Source organism: Dendrobates tinctorius, unplaced genomic scaffold (genome assembly GCF_039654945.1).
Source record: "Dendrobates tinctorius isolate UK_male_01 unplaced genomic scaffold, ASM3965494v1 ptg000130l, whole genome shotgun sequence".
Classification (NCBI taxonomy): domain Eukaryota; kingdom Metazoa; phylum Chordata; class Amphibia; order Anura; family Dendrobatidae; genus Dendrobates; species Dendrobates tinctorius.
The window spans coordinates 4,355,704-4,372,567 of NW_027361798.1; the positions used below are offsets into that span (position 1 = coordinate 4,355,704).

At 50.1% G+C, this 16,864-nt stretch overlaps 1 protein-coding gene across 18 annotated transcripts in view; it reads right to left on the reverse strand.

Moving 5' to 3' along the window:
* SCRIB (scribble planar cell polarity protein) overlaps nt 1–16,864 on the reverse strand; it is a 221,537-nt gene that overhangs the window by 49,700 nt on the left and 154,973 nt on the right. For all 18 annotated transcript variants that reach the window (XM_073543279.1, XM_073543284.1, XM_073543282.1 and 15 more), the window contains one exon: nt 9,531–9,629. In XM_073543279.1, the coding sequence (XP_073399380.1) occupies nt 9,531–9,629 (99 nt within the window). The remainder of the gene's footprint in view (nt 1–9,530; nt 9,630–16,864) is intronic.

Below are 16,864 nucleotides of genomic sequence, written 5' to 3' on the forward strand. Positions count from 1 at the left end.
AGAGGGGGGAGGGGGCATCAAGACAAGAAGAGGGGGAAGGGGCATCAAGACAAGAGGAGGGGGAAGGGGCATCAAGACAAGAGGAGGAGAGGTCATCAAGACAAGAAGAGGAGTAGGGGGCATCAAGACAAGAAGAGGAGGGGAGGGGGCATCAAAAGAAGGAGGAGGGGGCATCAAGACAAGAGGAGGAGGGAGGGGGCATCAAGACAAGAAGAGGGGGGAGGCGGCATCAAGACAAGAAGAGGAGGGGGAAGGGGCATCAAGACAAGAAGAGGAGGAGAGGTCATCAAGACAAGAAGAGGAGGAGGGGGCATCAAGACAAGAAGAGGAGGGGAGGGGGCATCAAAAGAAGGAGGAGGGGGCATCAAGACAAGAAGAGGAGGGAGGCGGCATCAAGACAAGAAGAGGGGGAAGGGGCATCAAGACAAGAAGAGGAGGGGGAAGGGGCATCAAGACAAGAAGAGGAGGAGAGGTCATCAAGACAAGAAGAGGAGGAGGGGGCATCAAGACAAGAAGAGGAGGGGAGGGGGCATCAAAAGAAGGAGGAGGGGGCATCAAGACAAGAAGAGGAGGGAGGCGGCATCAAGACAAGAAGAGGGGGGAGGCGGCATCAAGACAAGAAGAGGGGGGAGGCGGCATCAAGACAAGAAGAGGGGGGAAGGGGCATCAAGACAAGAGGAGGGGGGAGGGGGCAACAAGACAAGAAGAGGGGGAGGGGGCATCAAGACAAGAAGGGGAGGGGGCATCAAGACAAGAAGAGGGGGGAGGGGGCATCAAGACAAGAAGAGGGGGGAGGGGGCATCAAGACAAGAAGAGGGGGGAGGGGGCATCAAGACAAGAAGAGGAGGAGAGGTCATCAAGACAAGAAGAGGAGGAGGGGGCATCAAGACAAGAAGAGGAGGGGAGGGGGCATCAAAAGAAGGAGGAGGGGGCATCAAGACAAGAAGAGGGGGGAGGGAGCGTCAAGACAAGAGGAGGGGGAGGGGCATCAAGACAAGAGGAGGGAGGGGGCATCAAGACAAGAAGAGGGGGGAGGGGACATCAAGACAAGAAGGGGAGGGAGGGGGCATCAAGACAAGAGGAGGGGGAGGGGGCGTCAAGACAAGAAGAGGAGGGGGAGGGGCATCAAGACAAGAAGAGGAGGGAGGGGGCATCAAGACAAGAAGAGGAGGGAGGGGGCATCAAGACAAGAAGAGGGGGGAGGGGACATCAAGACAAGAAGAGGGGGGAAGGGGCATCAAGACAAGAGGAGGGGGGAGGGGGCAATAAGACAAGAAGAGGGGGGAGGGGGCATCAAGACAAGAAGGGGAGGGGGCATCAAGACAAGAAGAGGGGGGAGGGGGCATCAAGACAAGAAGAGGGGGAGGGCGCATCAAGACAAGAAGAGGGGGGAGGGGGCATCAAGACAAGAAGAAGAGGGGGAAGGGGCATCAAGACAAGAAGAGGAGGGGGAGGGGGCATCAAGACAAGAAGAGGGGGGAGGGGGCATCAAGACAAGAAGAGGGGGGAGGGGGGATCAAGACAAGAAGAGGGGGGAGGGGGGATCAAGACAAGAAGAGGAGGGGGGATCAAGACAAGAAGAGGGGGGAGGGGGCATCAAGACAAGAAGAGGGGGAAGGGGCATCAAGACAAGAAGAGGAGGGGGAAGGGGCATCAAGACAAGAGGAGGAGAGGTCATCAAGACAAGAAGAGGAGTAGGGGGCATCAAGACAAGAAGAGGAGGGGAGGGGGCATCAAAAGAAGGAGGAGGGGGCATCAAGACAAGAGGAGGAGGGAGGGGGCATCAAGACAAGAAGAGGGGGGAGGCGGCATCAAGACAAGAAGAGGAGGGGGAAGGGGCATCAAGACAAGAAGAGGAGGAGAGGTCATCAAGACAAGAAGAGGAGGAGGGGGCATCAAGACAAGAAGAGGAGGGGAGGGGGCATCAAAAGAAGGAGGAGGGGGCATCAAGACAAGAAGAGGAGGGAGGCGGCATCAAGACAAGAAGAGGGGGAAGGGGCATCAAGACAAGAAGAGGAGGGGGAAGGGGCATCAAGACAAGAAGAGGAGGAGAGGTCATCAAGACAAGAAGAGGAGGAGGGGGCATCAAGACAAGAAGAGGAGGGGAGGGGGCATCAAGACAAGAAGAGGAGGGAGGCGGCATCAAGACAAGAAGAGGGGGGAGGCGGCATCAAGACAAGAAGAGGGGGAGGCGGCATCAAGACAAGAAGAGGGGGGAAGGGGCATCAAGACAAGAGGAGGGGGGAGGGGGCAACAAGACAAGAAGAGGGGGAGGGGGCATCAAGACAAGAAGGGGAGGGGGCATCAAGACAAGAAGAGGGGGGAGGGGGCATCAAGACAAGAAGAGGGGGGAGGGGGCATCAAGACAAGAAGAGGGGGGAGGGGGCATCAAGACAAGAAGAGGAGGAGAGGTCATCAAGACAAGAAGAGGAGGAGGGGGCATCAAGACAAGAAGAGGAGGGGAGGGGGCATCAAAAGAAGGAGGAGGGGGCATCAAGACAAGAAGAGGGGGGAGGGAGCGTCAAGACAAGAGGAGGGGGAGGGGCATCAAGACAAGAGGAGGGAGGGGGCATCAAGACAAGAAGAGGGGGGAGGGGACATCAAGACAAGAAGGGGAGGGAGGGGGCATCAAGACAAGAGGAGGGGGAGGGGGCGTCAAGACAAGAAGAGGAGGGGGAGGGGCATCAAGACAAGAAGAGGAGGGAGGGGGCATCAAGACAAGAAGAGGAGGGAGGGGGCATCAAGACAAGAAGAGGGGGGAGGGGACATCAAGACAAGAAGAGGGGGGAAGGGGCATCAAGACAAGAGGAGGGGGGAGGGGGCAATAAGACAAGAAGAGGGGGGAGGGGGCATCAAGACAAGAAGGGGAGGGGGCATCAAGACAAGAAGAGGGGGGAGGGGGCATCAAGACAAGAAGAGGGGGGAGGGGGCATCAAGACAAGAAGAGGAGGAGAGGTCATCAAGACAAGAAGAGGAGGAGGGGGCATCAAGACAAGAAGAGGAGGGGAGGGGGCATCAAAAGAAGGAGGAGGGGGCATCAAGACAAGAAGAGGGGAGGGAGCGTCAAGACAAGAAGAGGAGGGGGAGGGGCATCAAGACAAGAAGAGGAGGGAGGGGGCATCAAGACAAGAAGAGGGGGGAGGGGACATCAAGACAAGAAGGGGAGGGAGGGGGCATCAAGACAAGAGGAGGGGGAGGGGGCGTCAAGACAAGAAGAGGAGGGGGAGGGGCATCAAGACAAGAAGAGGAGGGAGGGGGCATCAAGACAAGAAGAGGAGGGAGGGGGCATCAAGACAAGAAGAGGGGGGAGGGGACATCAAGACAAGAAGGGGAGGGAGGGGGCATCAAGACAAGAGGAGGGGGCATCAAGACAAGAAGAGGAGGAGGGGTCATCAAGACAAGAAGAGGAGGAGGGGGCATCAAGACAAGAAGAGGAGGAGGGAGGGGCATCAAGACAAGAAAAGGGGGGTGGGGACATCAAGACAAGAGGAGGAGGAGGGGGCATCAAGACAAGAAGAGGAGGAGGGGGCATCAAGACAAGAAGAGGAGGTGGCATCAAGACAAGAAGAGGAGGTGGCATCAAGACAAGAAGAGGAGGGGAGGGGGCATCAAAAGAAGAGGAGGAGAAGTGGGCATCAAGACAAGAAGAGGAGGAGGGGGCATCAAGACAAGAAGGGGAGGGAGGGGGCATCAAGACAAGAGGAGGGGGCATCAAGACAAGAAGAGGAGGAGGGGGCATCAAGAAAAGAGGAGGGAGGGGGCATCAAGACAAGAAACGGGGGGTGGGGACATCAAGACAAGAAGAGGAGGAGGGGGCATCAAGACAAGTAGAGGAGGAGAGGTCATCAAGACAAGAAGAGGAGGAGGGGGCATCAAGACAAGAAGAGAAGGGGAGGGGGCATCAAGACAAGAAGAGGAGGGGAGGGGGCATCAAAAGAAGGAGGAGGGGGCATCAAGACAAGAAGAGGAGGGAGGGGGCATCAAGACAAGAAGAGGAGGGAGGGGGCATCAAGACAAGAAGAGGAGGGAGGGGCATCAAGACAAGAAGAGGGGGAGGGGCATCAAGACAAGAAAAGGAGGGAGCATCAAGACAAGAAAAGGAGGGAGCATCAAGACAAGAAGAGGGGGGAGGGGGCATCAAGACAAGAAGAGGAGGGGTCATCAAGACAAGAAGAGGAGGGGTCATCAAGACAAGAAGAGGAGGGGTCATCAAGACAAGAAGAGGAGGGGTCATCAAGACAAGAAGAGGAGGGGGCATCAAGACAAGAAGAGGAGGGGGCATCAAGACAAGAAGAGGAGGGAGGGGGCATTAAGACAAGAAGAGGGGGGAGGGGGCATCAAGACAAGAAGAGGAGGGAGGTGGCATTAAGACAAGAAGAGGGGGGAGGGGGCATCAAGACAAGAAGAGGAGGGGGCATCAAGACAAGAAGAGGAGGGGGCATCAAGACAAGAAGAGGAGGGAGGTGGCATTAAGACAAGAAGAGGAGGGAGGGGCATCAAGACAAGAAGAGGAGGGAGGGGGCATCAAGACAAGAAGAGGAGGGAGGGGGCATCAAGACAAGAAGAGGAGGGAGGGGGCATCAAGACAAGAAGAGGAGGGAGGGGGCATCAAGACAAGAAGAGGAGGGGGCATCAAGACAAGAAGAGGAGGGAGGGGGCATCAAGACAAGAAGAGGAGGGGGCATCAAGACAAGAAGAGGAGGGAGGGGGCATCAAGACAAGAAGAGGGGGAGGGGGCATCAAGACAAGAAGAGGGGGGAGGGGGCATCAAGACAAGAAGAGGGGGGTTGGAGTGTGACAAGAAAAGTGGAAAGTGGGGGAAGGCAAGAGAAGAAATTGGAGGAGAGGGCAACAACACAGGAATGTGGGAAGGAGGATAGAGCAGAGCGGTGACCGGCGGCGTGGTGCGTGATCTACATGATGGCGGCCCCCCTCCTTCTCCATCTGATCTAACAGATCCCTCTATTCCTTACTATTGTCAGGAGCTTTGCTTGCTGTCAGTACATGGAGCGCGTCCCAATCTCTGCTGCAGACTTACAAGTTGAGCCCATAGTGCCCTGATACATCGTGCCAATGTGTCAGTGCAGCACTGTTGGCAGGATGGGGTCGGGGGGATTTCTTTGACCCCTCACTGACAGCAAGCAGTGATCATGAGAACTGACAGATCAAGTTGTAGAACTTTTCAATTTAATATTTACACATTACAGAGCCGGCCCTCACAGATTATATATGTACACCCCGAATATAACCCGCGTGTGACCACCCACAGCCCACCCTCCGGCCCGCCAGGACTCCTAAGAGCACCTGAGCGCACACACAAACAGAAGCTCCTGCTCAGGGAAGGGAACGTTGTTACCGACCCCCGAGCCCCCCAAACCTATCTACGTGGGGCGCTAGTGAGAAACTCAACCTTAAATGGCTGATACCAGAGAGCAATAGACATTCCCTAAGGTACATGTGCACCTCACCAGCCTGAAATGGCTGATAATAGGGAACAGCAGCTGGCCATGGGTTACATGGTTATGACCACTATAAATGGCACAGAGCAGGGGACTCATTGAAATCACAGCACCTCCCAAAGTGCAGACCCCCAGGATGACCCCCGCAGCCGGACACCGGTCACCACACAGAGAGACAAGAGGGAAGGAGACGCAGCCGGTACTCACAGTTCTGATGTCCGGCCGTGGGCTCTGTGCCCCTCACTACTCTATCAGGAAGGGATGAAGCCGGCCAAAAATAGTGACAGGAGGAGGAGGAGGCGGCGCTGGGGATGGCAGCTGCCAGCGAAGCAGGAATAGATCCTGACACAAGGAATGACACATTCCCAAAAAAAACACCACATTCCACAACCATCCCCCATCCCAAAGCCACCCGCCCAACGATTCCAACCGAACAGCAAGAAACCATCACTGCCCAATGCCAACCAGAGAACAAGAAACCATCGCTGCCCAGTGCCACCCTGCGAGAAAAAAAATCACTGCCAAGTGCCATGCCAACCAGAGCGCAAGAAACCATCACTGCCCAGTGCCAACCAGAGCGCAAGAAACCATCGCTGCCCAGTGCCAACCAGAGAACAAGAAACCATCGCTGCCCAGTGCCAACCTGCGAGAAAAAAAATCACTGCCAAGTGCCAAGCCAACCAGAGCGCAAGAAACCATCACTGCCCAGTGCCAACCAGAGCGCAAGAAACCATCACTGCCCAGTGCGAAACAGAGCGCAAGAAACCATCACTGCCCAGTGCGAAACAGAGCGCAAGAAACCATCACTGCCCAGTGCCAAACACAGCGCAAGAAACCATCACTGCCCAGTGCCAAACAGAGTACAAGAAACCAGGGGGTTGGACCAGATAGTCCAGGAGGTCCTTTCCAACTCTACAATTCTATGATTCTATGAAACCATCACTGCCCAGAGCCAACCAGAGAGCAAGAAACCATCACTGCCCAGTGCCAACCAGAGCGCAAGAGACCCACCACTGTCCAGTGCCAACCAAAGAGCAAGAGACCATCACTGCACAGTGCCAACTAGAGAGCAAAAGACCATCACTGCCCAGTGCCAACCAGAGCGCAAGAAACCATCACTGCCCAGTGCCAAACAGAGCCCAAGAGACCCATCACTGCCCAGTGCCAGAGTACAAGAAACCATCACTGCGCAGAGCCAATGAGAGAGCAAGAGACCATCACTTCCCAGTGCCAAACAGAGCGCAAGAGACCATCACTGCCCAGTGCTAAACAGAGCGCAAAAGACACATTACTGTCCAGTGCCAACCAGAAAGCAAGAGACCATCACTGCCCAGTGCCAACAAGAGAGCAAGAGACCATCACTGCCCAGTGCCAACCAGAGAGCAAGAGACCATCACTGCCCAGTGCCAACCAGAGCACAAGAAACCATCACTGCTCAGTGCCAAACAGAGCTGAAGAGACCCATCACTGCCCAGTGCCGAACAGAGTACAATAAACCAGGGGGCTGGACCAGATGGCCCAGGAGGTCCTTTCCAACTCTACGATTCTATGAAACCATCACTGCCGAGAGCCAAACAGAGAGCAAGAAACCATCACTGCCCCGTGCCAACCAGAGAGCAAGAAACCATCACTGCCCAGTGCCAACCAGAGAGCAAGAGACCATCACTGCCCAGTGCTAACCAGAGAGCAAGAGACCATCACTGCCCAGTGCCAACCAGAGAGCAAGAAACCATCACTGCCCAGAGCCAACCAGAGAGCAAGAAACCATCACTGCCCAGAGCCAACCAGAGAGCAAGAAACCATCACTGCCCAGAGCCAACCAGAGAGCAAGAGACCATCACTGCCCAGAGCCAACCAGAGAGCAAGAGACCCATCACTGCCCAGTGCCAAACAGAGCCCAAGAGACCCATCACTGCCCAGTGCCAGAGTTCACGAAACCATCACTGCCCAGAGCCAGAGAGCAAGAGACCATCACTGCCCAGTGCCAACCAGAGAGCAAGAGACCATCACTGCCCAGTCCCAACCAGAGCGCAAGAAACCATCACTGCCCAGTGCCAAACAGAGCCCAAGAGACCCATCACTGCCCAGTGCCAGAGTACAAGAAACCATCACTGCCCAGTGCCAACCAGAGAGCAAGAAACCATCACTGCCCAGAGCCAACCAGAGAGCAAGAGACCATCACTGCCCAGTGCCAACCAGAGAGCAAGAAACCAAGACTGCACAGTGCCAACCAGAGAGCAAGAAACCATCACTGCCCAGTGCCATCCAGAGAGCAAGAAACCATCACTGCCCAGTGCCAACCAGAGAGCAAGAAACCATCACTGCCCAGTGCCAACCAGAGAGCAAGAAACCATCACTGCCCAGTGCCAAACAAAGCCCAAGAGACCCATCACTGCCCAGTGCCAATCAGAGAGCAAGAGACCATCAATGCCCAGTGCTAACCAGAGAGCAAGAAACCAAGACTGCACAGTGCCAACCAGAGAGCAAGAAACCATCACTGCCCAGAGCCAACCAGAGAGCAAGAGACCATCACTGCCCAGAGCCAACCAGAGAGCAAGAGACCATCACTGCCCAGAGCCAAACAGAGAGCAAGAGACCATCACTGCCCAGAGCCAAACAGAGAGCAAGAGACCATCACTGCCCAGAGCCAACCAGAGAGCAAGAGACCATCACTGCCCAGTGCCAAACAGAGCCCAAGAGACCCATCACTGCCCAGTGCCAGAGTTCAAGAAACCATCACTGCCCAGAGCCAGAGAGCAAGAGACCATCACTGCCCAGTGTCAACCAGAGAGCAAGAGACCATCACTGCCCAGTCCCAACCAGAGAGCAAGAAACCATCACTGCCCAGTCCCAACCAGAGCGCAAGAAACCATCACTGCCCAGTGCCAACCAGAGCCCAAGAGACCCATCACTGCCCAGTGCCAGAGTACAAGAAACCATCACTGCCCAGTGCCAACCAGAGAGCAAGAAACCATCACTGCCCAGAGCCAACCAGAGAGCAAGAGACCATCACTGCCCAGTGCCAACCAGAGAGCAAGAAACCAAGACTGCCCAGTGCCATCCAGAGAGCAAGAAACCATCACTGCCCAGTGCCAACCAGAGAGCAAGAAACCATCACTGCCCAGTGCCAACCAGAGAGCAAGAAACCATCACTGCCCAGTGCCAACCAGAGAGCAAGAAACCATCACTGCCCAGTGCCAACCAGAGAGCAAGAAACCATCACTGCCCAGTGCCAACCAGAGAGCAAGAAACCATCACTGCCCAGTGCCAACCAGAGAGCAAGAAACCATCACTGCCCAGTGCCAACCAGAGAGCAAGAAACCATCACTGCCCAGTGCCAACCAGAGAGCAAGAAACCATCACTGCCCAGTGCCAACCAGAGCAAGAAACCATCACTGCCCAGTGCCAACCAGAGCAAGAAACCATCACTGCCCAGTGCCAACCAGAGCAAGAAACCATCACTGCCCAGTGCCAACCAGAGAGCAAGAAACCATCACTGCCCAGTGCCAACCAGAGAGAAAGAAACCATCACTGCCCAGTGCCAACCAGAGAGAAAGAAACCATCACTGCCCAGTGCCAACCAGAGAGCAAGAAACCATCACTGCCCAGTGTCAACCAGATAGCAAGAAACCATCACTGCCCAGTGCCAAACAAAGCCCAAGAGACCCATCACTGCCCAGTGCCAATCAGAGAGCAGGAAACCATCACTGCCCAGTGCCAACCAGAGAGCAAGAGACCATCATTGCCCAGTGCCAACCAGAGAGCAAGAAACCATCACTGCCCAGTGCCAACCAGAGAGCAAGAAACCATCACTGCCCAGTGCCAACCAGAGAGCAGGAAACCATCACAGCCCGGTGCCAACCAGAGAGCAGGAAACCATCACTGCCCAGTGCCAACCTCACACCAACAGACCTAGCATCAAGCAGCTCAATGCCAGTCATCCGTATAGCAGACGAGTCCGATGCCACCAGCACTGGCAGCACACGCCACCTGTGGACTGGGCGCCCCACAGCGATCTGTAAGCTTCCAGCTTACACAGTTGTGGGGGGGGCATCAGCGGTGCCCACTTACCCTGTTCCCTTTGGGTAGCCCGCTGCTGGGTAGAGCTGCCAGAGTCTTGTAGTCGAGTTTGATAGGTTCTGCAGCTGTTGTTGTGGTCGTGGTAAATCCCTGCAAAAAATAGAGATGAGAGACGGGTGAGGACGCCAAAGTCTATGCACTACACAGAGCAAGGTACAGCTCCCTTGCCCCTATGACAACTCTTCCTGCCTGTGCACCGGCCTTGTTCTGCCCTCTCCTAGGGATGATGCATGTATCACTCACAACAACGTCTAATCATATACAAGGTGAAGGAACCGCATTTGCTTCTTATATTATTAAGAGGGACACGTCAATAAGGTAATTTACACTTAATATTTTAGGAAAGCTTTATTGTTTTTTTTACATTTTTTATATTTTCTGTTCATTATTTAAAAAATATAATACAAAATCTTGTTCTTTTCTAGCTGAGAACGCAGGGAAGCACGCCGGGTGATCTCAACTTACTGCTGCTGTAAAGTAATGGCATGATCAGCGAACGGCAGCTCTAAACATGGAGGAAAAGTCAGAAGTAACGTCAGAAAGCATCAACACTGAAGCACACCGAGAACCAGAAGAAAAATCAGATCGGAGCAGTAACATCGCTGACCAAAAGAAGCTGCAGCAAAGGACACCTGTACTGACACCATCCTATATTATACTCCAGAGCTGCACTCACTATTCTGCTGGTGCAGTCACTGTGTACATACATTACTGATCATGAATTACATCCTGTATTATACCCCAGAGCTGCACTCACTATTCTGCTGGTGCAGTCACTGTGTACATACATTACTGATCATGAATTACATCCTGTATTATACCCCAGAGCTGCACTCACTATTCTGCTGGTGCAGTCACTTTGTACATACATTACTGATCCTGAGTTACATCCTGTATTATACTCCAGAGCTGCACTCACTATTCTGCTGGTGCAGTCACTGTGTACATACATTACAATACTGATCCTGAGTTACCTCCTGTATTATACTCCAGAGCTGCACTCACTATTCTGCTGGTGCAGTCACTGTGTACATACATTACATTACAGATCCTGAGTTACATCCTGTATTATACCCCAGAGCTGCACTCACTATTCTGCTGGTGCAGTCACTGTGTACATACATTACTGATCCTGAGTTATATCCTGTATTATACTCCAGAGCAGCACTCACTATTCTGCTGGTGCAGTCACTGTGTACATACATTACATTACTGATCCTGAGTTACATCCTGTATTATACTCCAGAGCTACACTCACTATTCTGCTGGTGCAGTCACTGTGTACATACATTACATTACTGATCCTGAGTTATATCCTGTATTATACTCCAGAGCAGCACTCACTATTCTGCTGGTGCAGTCACTGTGTACATACATTACATTACTGATCCTGAGATACATCCTGTATTATACTCCAGAGCTGCACTCACTATTCTGCTGGTGCAGTCACTGTGTACATACATTACATTACTGATCCGGAGTTACATCCTGTATTATACACCAGAGCAGCACTCACTATTCTGCTGCTGCAGTCACTGTGTACATACATTACATTACTGATCCTGCGTTACATCCTGTATTATACTCCAGAGCAGCACTCACTATTCTGCTGGTGCAGTCACTGTGTACATGTACATTACTGATCCTGAGATACATCCTGTATTATACTCCAGAGCTGCACTCACTATTCTGCTGCTGCAGTCACTGTGTACATACATTACTGATCCTGAGTTACATCCTGTATTATACCCCAGAGCTGCACTCACTATTCTGCTGGTGCAGTCACTGTGTACATACATTACATTACTGATCTTGAGTTACCTCCAGTATTATACTCCAGAGCTGCACTCACTATTCTGCTGGTGCAGTCACTATGTACATACATTACTGATCTTGAGTTACCTCCTGTATTATACCCCAGAGCTGCAGTCACTGTGTACATACATTACATTACTGATCCTGAGTTACATCCTGTATTATACCCCAGAGCTGCACTCACTATTCTGCTGGTGCAGTCACTTTGTACATTACATTACTGATCCTGAGTTACCTCCTGTATTATACCCCAGAGCTGCACTCACTATTCTGCTGGTGCAGTCACTGTGTACATACATTACATTACTGATCCTGAGTTACCTCCTGTATTATACTCCAGAGCTGCAGTCACTGTGTACATACATTACTGATCCTGAGTTACCTCCTGTATTATACTCCAGAGCTGCACTCACTATTCTGCTGGTGCAGTCACTGTGTACATACATTACTGATCCTGAGTTACCTCCTGTATTATACCCCAGAGCTGCACTCACTATTCTGCTGGTGCAGCCACTGTGTACATACATTACTGATCCTGAGTTACATCCTGTATTATACTCCAGAGCTGCACTCACTATTCTGTTGGTGCAGTCACTGTGTACATATATTAGTGATCCTTAGTTACTCCCTGTATTATACCCCAGAGCTGCACTCACTATTCTGATGGTGCAGTCACTGTGTACATACATTACATTACTGATCCTGAGTTACCTCTTGTATTATACTCCAGAGCTGCAGTCACTGTGTACATTACATTACTGATCCTGAGTTACCTCCTGTATTATACTACAGAGCAGCACTCACTATTCTGCTGGTGCAGTCACTGTGTACATACATTACTGATCCTGAGTTACATCCTGTATTATACCCCAGAGCTGCACTCACTATTCTGCTGGTGCAGTCACTGTGTACATACATTACATTACTGATCCTGAGTTACATCCTGTATTATACTCCAGAGCTGCACTTACTATTGTGCTGGTGCAGTCACTGTGCACATACATGACATTGATCCTGAGTTACATCCTGTATTATACCCCAGAGCTGCACTCACTATTCTGCTGGTGCAGTCACTGTGTACATACATTACATTACTGATCCTGAATTACATCCTGTATTATACCCCAGAGCTGCACTCACTATTCTGCTGGTGCAGTCACTGTATACATACATTACTGATCCTGAGTTACATCCTGTATTATACTCCAGAGCTGCACTCACTATTTTGCTGGTACAGACACTGTGTACCTACATTACTGATCCTGAGTTACATCCTGTATTATACTCCAGAGCAGCACTCACTATTCTGCTGCTGCAGTCACTGTGTACATACATTACTGATCCTGAGTTACCTCCTGTATTATACTCCAGAGCTGCACTCACTATTCTGCTGGTGCAGTCACTGTGTACATACATTACTGATCCTGAGTTACCTCCTGTATTATACTCCAGAGCTGCAGTCACTGTGTACATAAATTACTGATCCTGAGTTACCTCCTGTATTATACTCCAGAGCTGCACTCACTATTCTGTTGGTGCAGTCACTGTGTACATACATTACATTACTGATCCTGAGTTACCTCCTGTATTATACCCCAGAGCTGCACTCACTATTCTGCTGGTGCAGCCACTGTGTACATACATTACTGATCCTGAGTTACATCCTGTATTATACTCCAGAGCTGCACTCACTATTCTGTTGGTGCAGTCACTGTGTACATACATTACATTAGTGATCCTGAGTTACCTCCTGTATTATACCGCAGAGCTGCACTCACTATTCTGCTGGTGCAGTCACTGTGTACATACATTACATTACTGATCCTGAGTTACCTCCTGTATTATACTCCAGAGCTGCAGTCACTGTGTACATTACATTACTGATCCTGAGTTACATCCTGTATTATACTCCAGAGCTGCACTCACTATTCTGCTGGTGCAGTCACTGTGTACATACATTACTTATCCTGAGTTACCTCCTGTATTATACCCCAGAGCTGCACTCACAATTCTTCTGGTGCAGTCACAGTGTATATACATTACATTACTGATCCTGAGTTACATCCTGTATTATACCCCAGAGCAGCACTCACTATTCTGCTGGTGCAGTCAGTGTGTACATACATTACTGATCCTGAGTTACCTCCTGTATTATACTCCAGAGCTGTACTCACTATTCTGCTGGTGCAGTCACTGTGTAAATACATTACATTACTGATCCTGAGTTACATCCTGTATTATACTACAGAGCTGCAGTCACTATTCTGCTGGTGCCGTCACTGTGTACATACATTACATTACTGATCCTGAGTTACCTCCTGTATTATACTCCAGAGCTGCACTCACTATTCTGCTGGTGCAGTCACTGTGTACATACAGTACATTACTGGTCCTGAGTTACATCCTGCATTATACCCCAGAGCTGCACTCACTATTCTGCTGGTGCAGTCACTGTGTACATACATTACTGATCCTGAGTTACATCCTGTATTATACCCCAGAGCTGCACTCACTATTGTGCTGGTGCAGTCACTGTGTACATACATTACATTACTTATTCTGAGTTACATCCTGTATTATACTCCAGAGCAGCACTCACTATTCTGCTGGTGCAGTCACTGTGTACATGTACATTACTGATCCTGAGATACATCCTGTATTATACTCCAGAGCTGCACTCACTATTCTGCTGGTGCAGTCACTGTGTACATACATTACTGATCCTGAGTTACATCCTGTATTATACTCAAGAGCTGCACTCACTATTCTGCTGGTGCAGTCACTGTGTACATACATTACATTACTGATCCTGAGTTACATCCTGTATTATACTCCAGAGCTGCACTCACTATTCTGCTGGTGCAGTCACTGTGTACATACATTACATTACTGATCCTGAGTTACATCCTGTATGATACTCCAGAGCTGCACTCACTATTCTGCTGGTGCAGTCACTGTGTATATACATTACATTACTGATCCTGAGTTACCTCCTGTATTATACTCCAGAGCTGCACTCACTATTCTGCTGGTGCAGTCACTGTGTACATACATTACATTACTGATCCTGAGTTACCTCCTGTATTATACTCCAGAGCTGCACTCACTATTCTGCTGGTGCAGTCACTGTGTACATACATTACATTACTGATCCGGAGTTACATCCTGTATTATACTCCAGAGCTGCACTCACTATTCTGCTGGTGCGGTCACTGTGTACATACATTACATTACTGATCCTGAGTTACCTCCTGTATTATACTCCAGAGCTGCACTCACTATTCTGCTGGTGCAGTCACTGTGTACATACATTACATTACTGATCCTGAGTTACATCCTGTATTATACTCCAGAGCTGCACTCACTATTCTGCTGGTGCAGTCACTGTGTACATACATTACAGATCCTGAGTTACATCCTGTATTATACCCCAGAGCTGCACTCACTATTCTGCTGGTGCAGTCACTGTGTACATACATTACATTACTGATCCGGAGTTACATCCTGTATTATACACCAGAGCAGCACTCACTATTCTGCTGCTGCAGTCACTGTGTACATACATTACATTACTGATCCTGCGTTACATCCTGTATTATACTCCAGAGCAGCACTCACTATTCTGCTGGTGCAGTCACTGTGTACATGTACATTACTGATCCTGAGATACATCCTGTATTATACTCCAGAGCTGCACTCACTATTCTGCTGCTGCAGTCACTGTGTACATACATTACTGATCCTGAGTTACATCCTGTATTATACCCCAGAGCTGCACTCACTATTCTGCTGGTGCAGTCACTGTGTACATACATTACATTACTGATCTTGAGTTACCTCCAGTATTATACTCCAGAGCTGCACTCACTATTCTGCTGGTGCAGTCACTGTGTACATACATTACTGATCTTGAGTTACCTCCTGTATTATACCCCAGAGCTGCAGTCACTGTGTACATACATTACATTACTGATCCTGAGTTACATCCTGTATTATACCCCAGAGCTGCACTCACTATTCTGCTGGTGCAGTCACTTTGTACATTACATTACTGATCCTGAGTTACCTCCTGTATTATACCCCAGAGCTGCACTCACTATTCTGATGGTGCAGTCACTGTGTACATACATTACATTACTGATCCTGAGTTACCTCCTGTATTATACTCCAGAGCTGCAGTCACTGTGTACATACATTACTGATCCTGAGTTACCTCCTGTATTATACTCCAGAGCTGCACTCACTATTCTGCTGGTGCAGTCACTGTGTACATACATTACTGATCCTGAGTTACCTCCTGTATTATACCCCAGAGCTGCACTCACTATTCTGCTGGTGCAGCCACTGTGTACATACATTACTGATCCTGAGTTACATCCTGTATTATACTCCAGAGCTGCACTCACTATTCTGTTGGTGCAGTCACTGTGTACATATATTAGTGATCCTTAGTTACTCCCTGTATTATACCCCAGAGCTGCACTCACTATTCTGATGGTGCAGTCACTGTGTACATACATTACATTACTGATCCTGAGTTACCTCTTGTATTATACTCCAGAGCTGCAGTCACTGTGTACATTACATTACTGATCCTGAGTTACATCCTGTATTATACCCCAGAGCTGCACTCACTATTCTGCTGGTGCAGTCACTGTGTACATACATTACTGATCCTGAGTTACATCCTGTATTATACCCCAGAGCTGCACTCACTATTCTGCTGGTGCAGTCACTGTGTACATACATTACATTACTGATCCTGAGTTACATCCTGTATTATACTCCAGAGCTGCACTTACTATTGTGCTGGTGCAGTCACTGTGCACATACATTACATTGATCCTGAGTTACATCCTGTATTATACCCCAGAGCTGCACTCACTATTCTGCTGGTGCAGTCACTGTGTACATACATTACATTACTGATCCTGAATTACATCCTGTATTATACCCCAGAGCTGCACTCACTATTCTGCTGGTGCAGTCACTGTATACATACATTACTGATCCTGAGTTACATCCTGTATTATACTCCAGAGCTGCACTCACTATTTTGCTGGTACAGACACTGTGTACCTACATTACTGATCCTGAGTTACATCCTGTATTATACTCCAGAGCAGCACTCACTATTCTGCTGGTGCAGTCACTGTGTACATACATTACTGATCCTGAGTTACCTCCTGTATTATACCCCAGAGCTGCACTCACTATTCTGCTGGTGCAGCCACTGTGTACATACATTACTGATCCTGAGTTACATCCTGTATTATACTCCAGAGCTGCACTCACTATTCTGTTGGTGCAGTCACTGTGTACATACATTACATTAGTGATCCTGAGTTACCTCCTGTATTATACCCCAGAGCTGCACTCACTATTCTGCTGGTGCAGTCACTGTGTACATACATTACATTACATTACTGATCCTGAGTTACCTCCTGTATTATACTCCAGAGCTGCAGTCACTGTGTACATTACATTACTGATCCTGAGTTACATCCTGT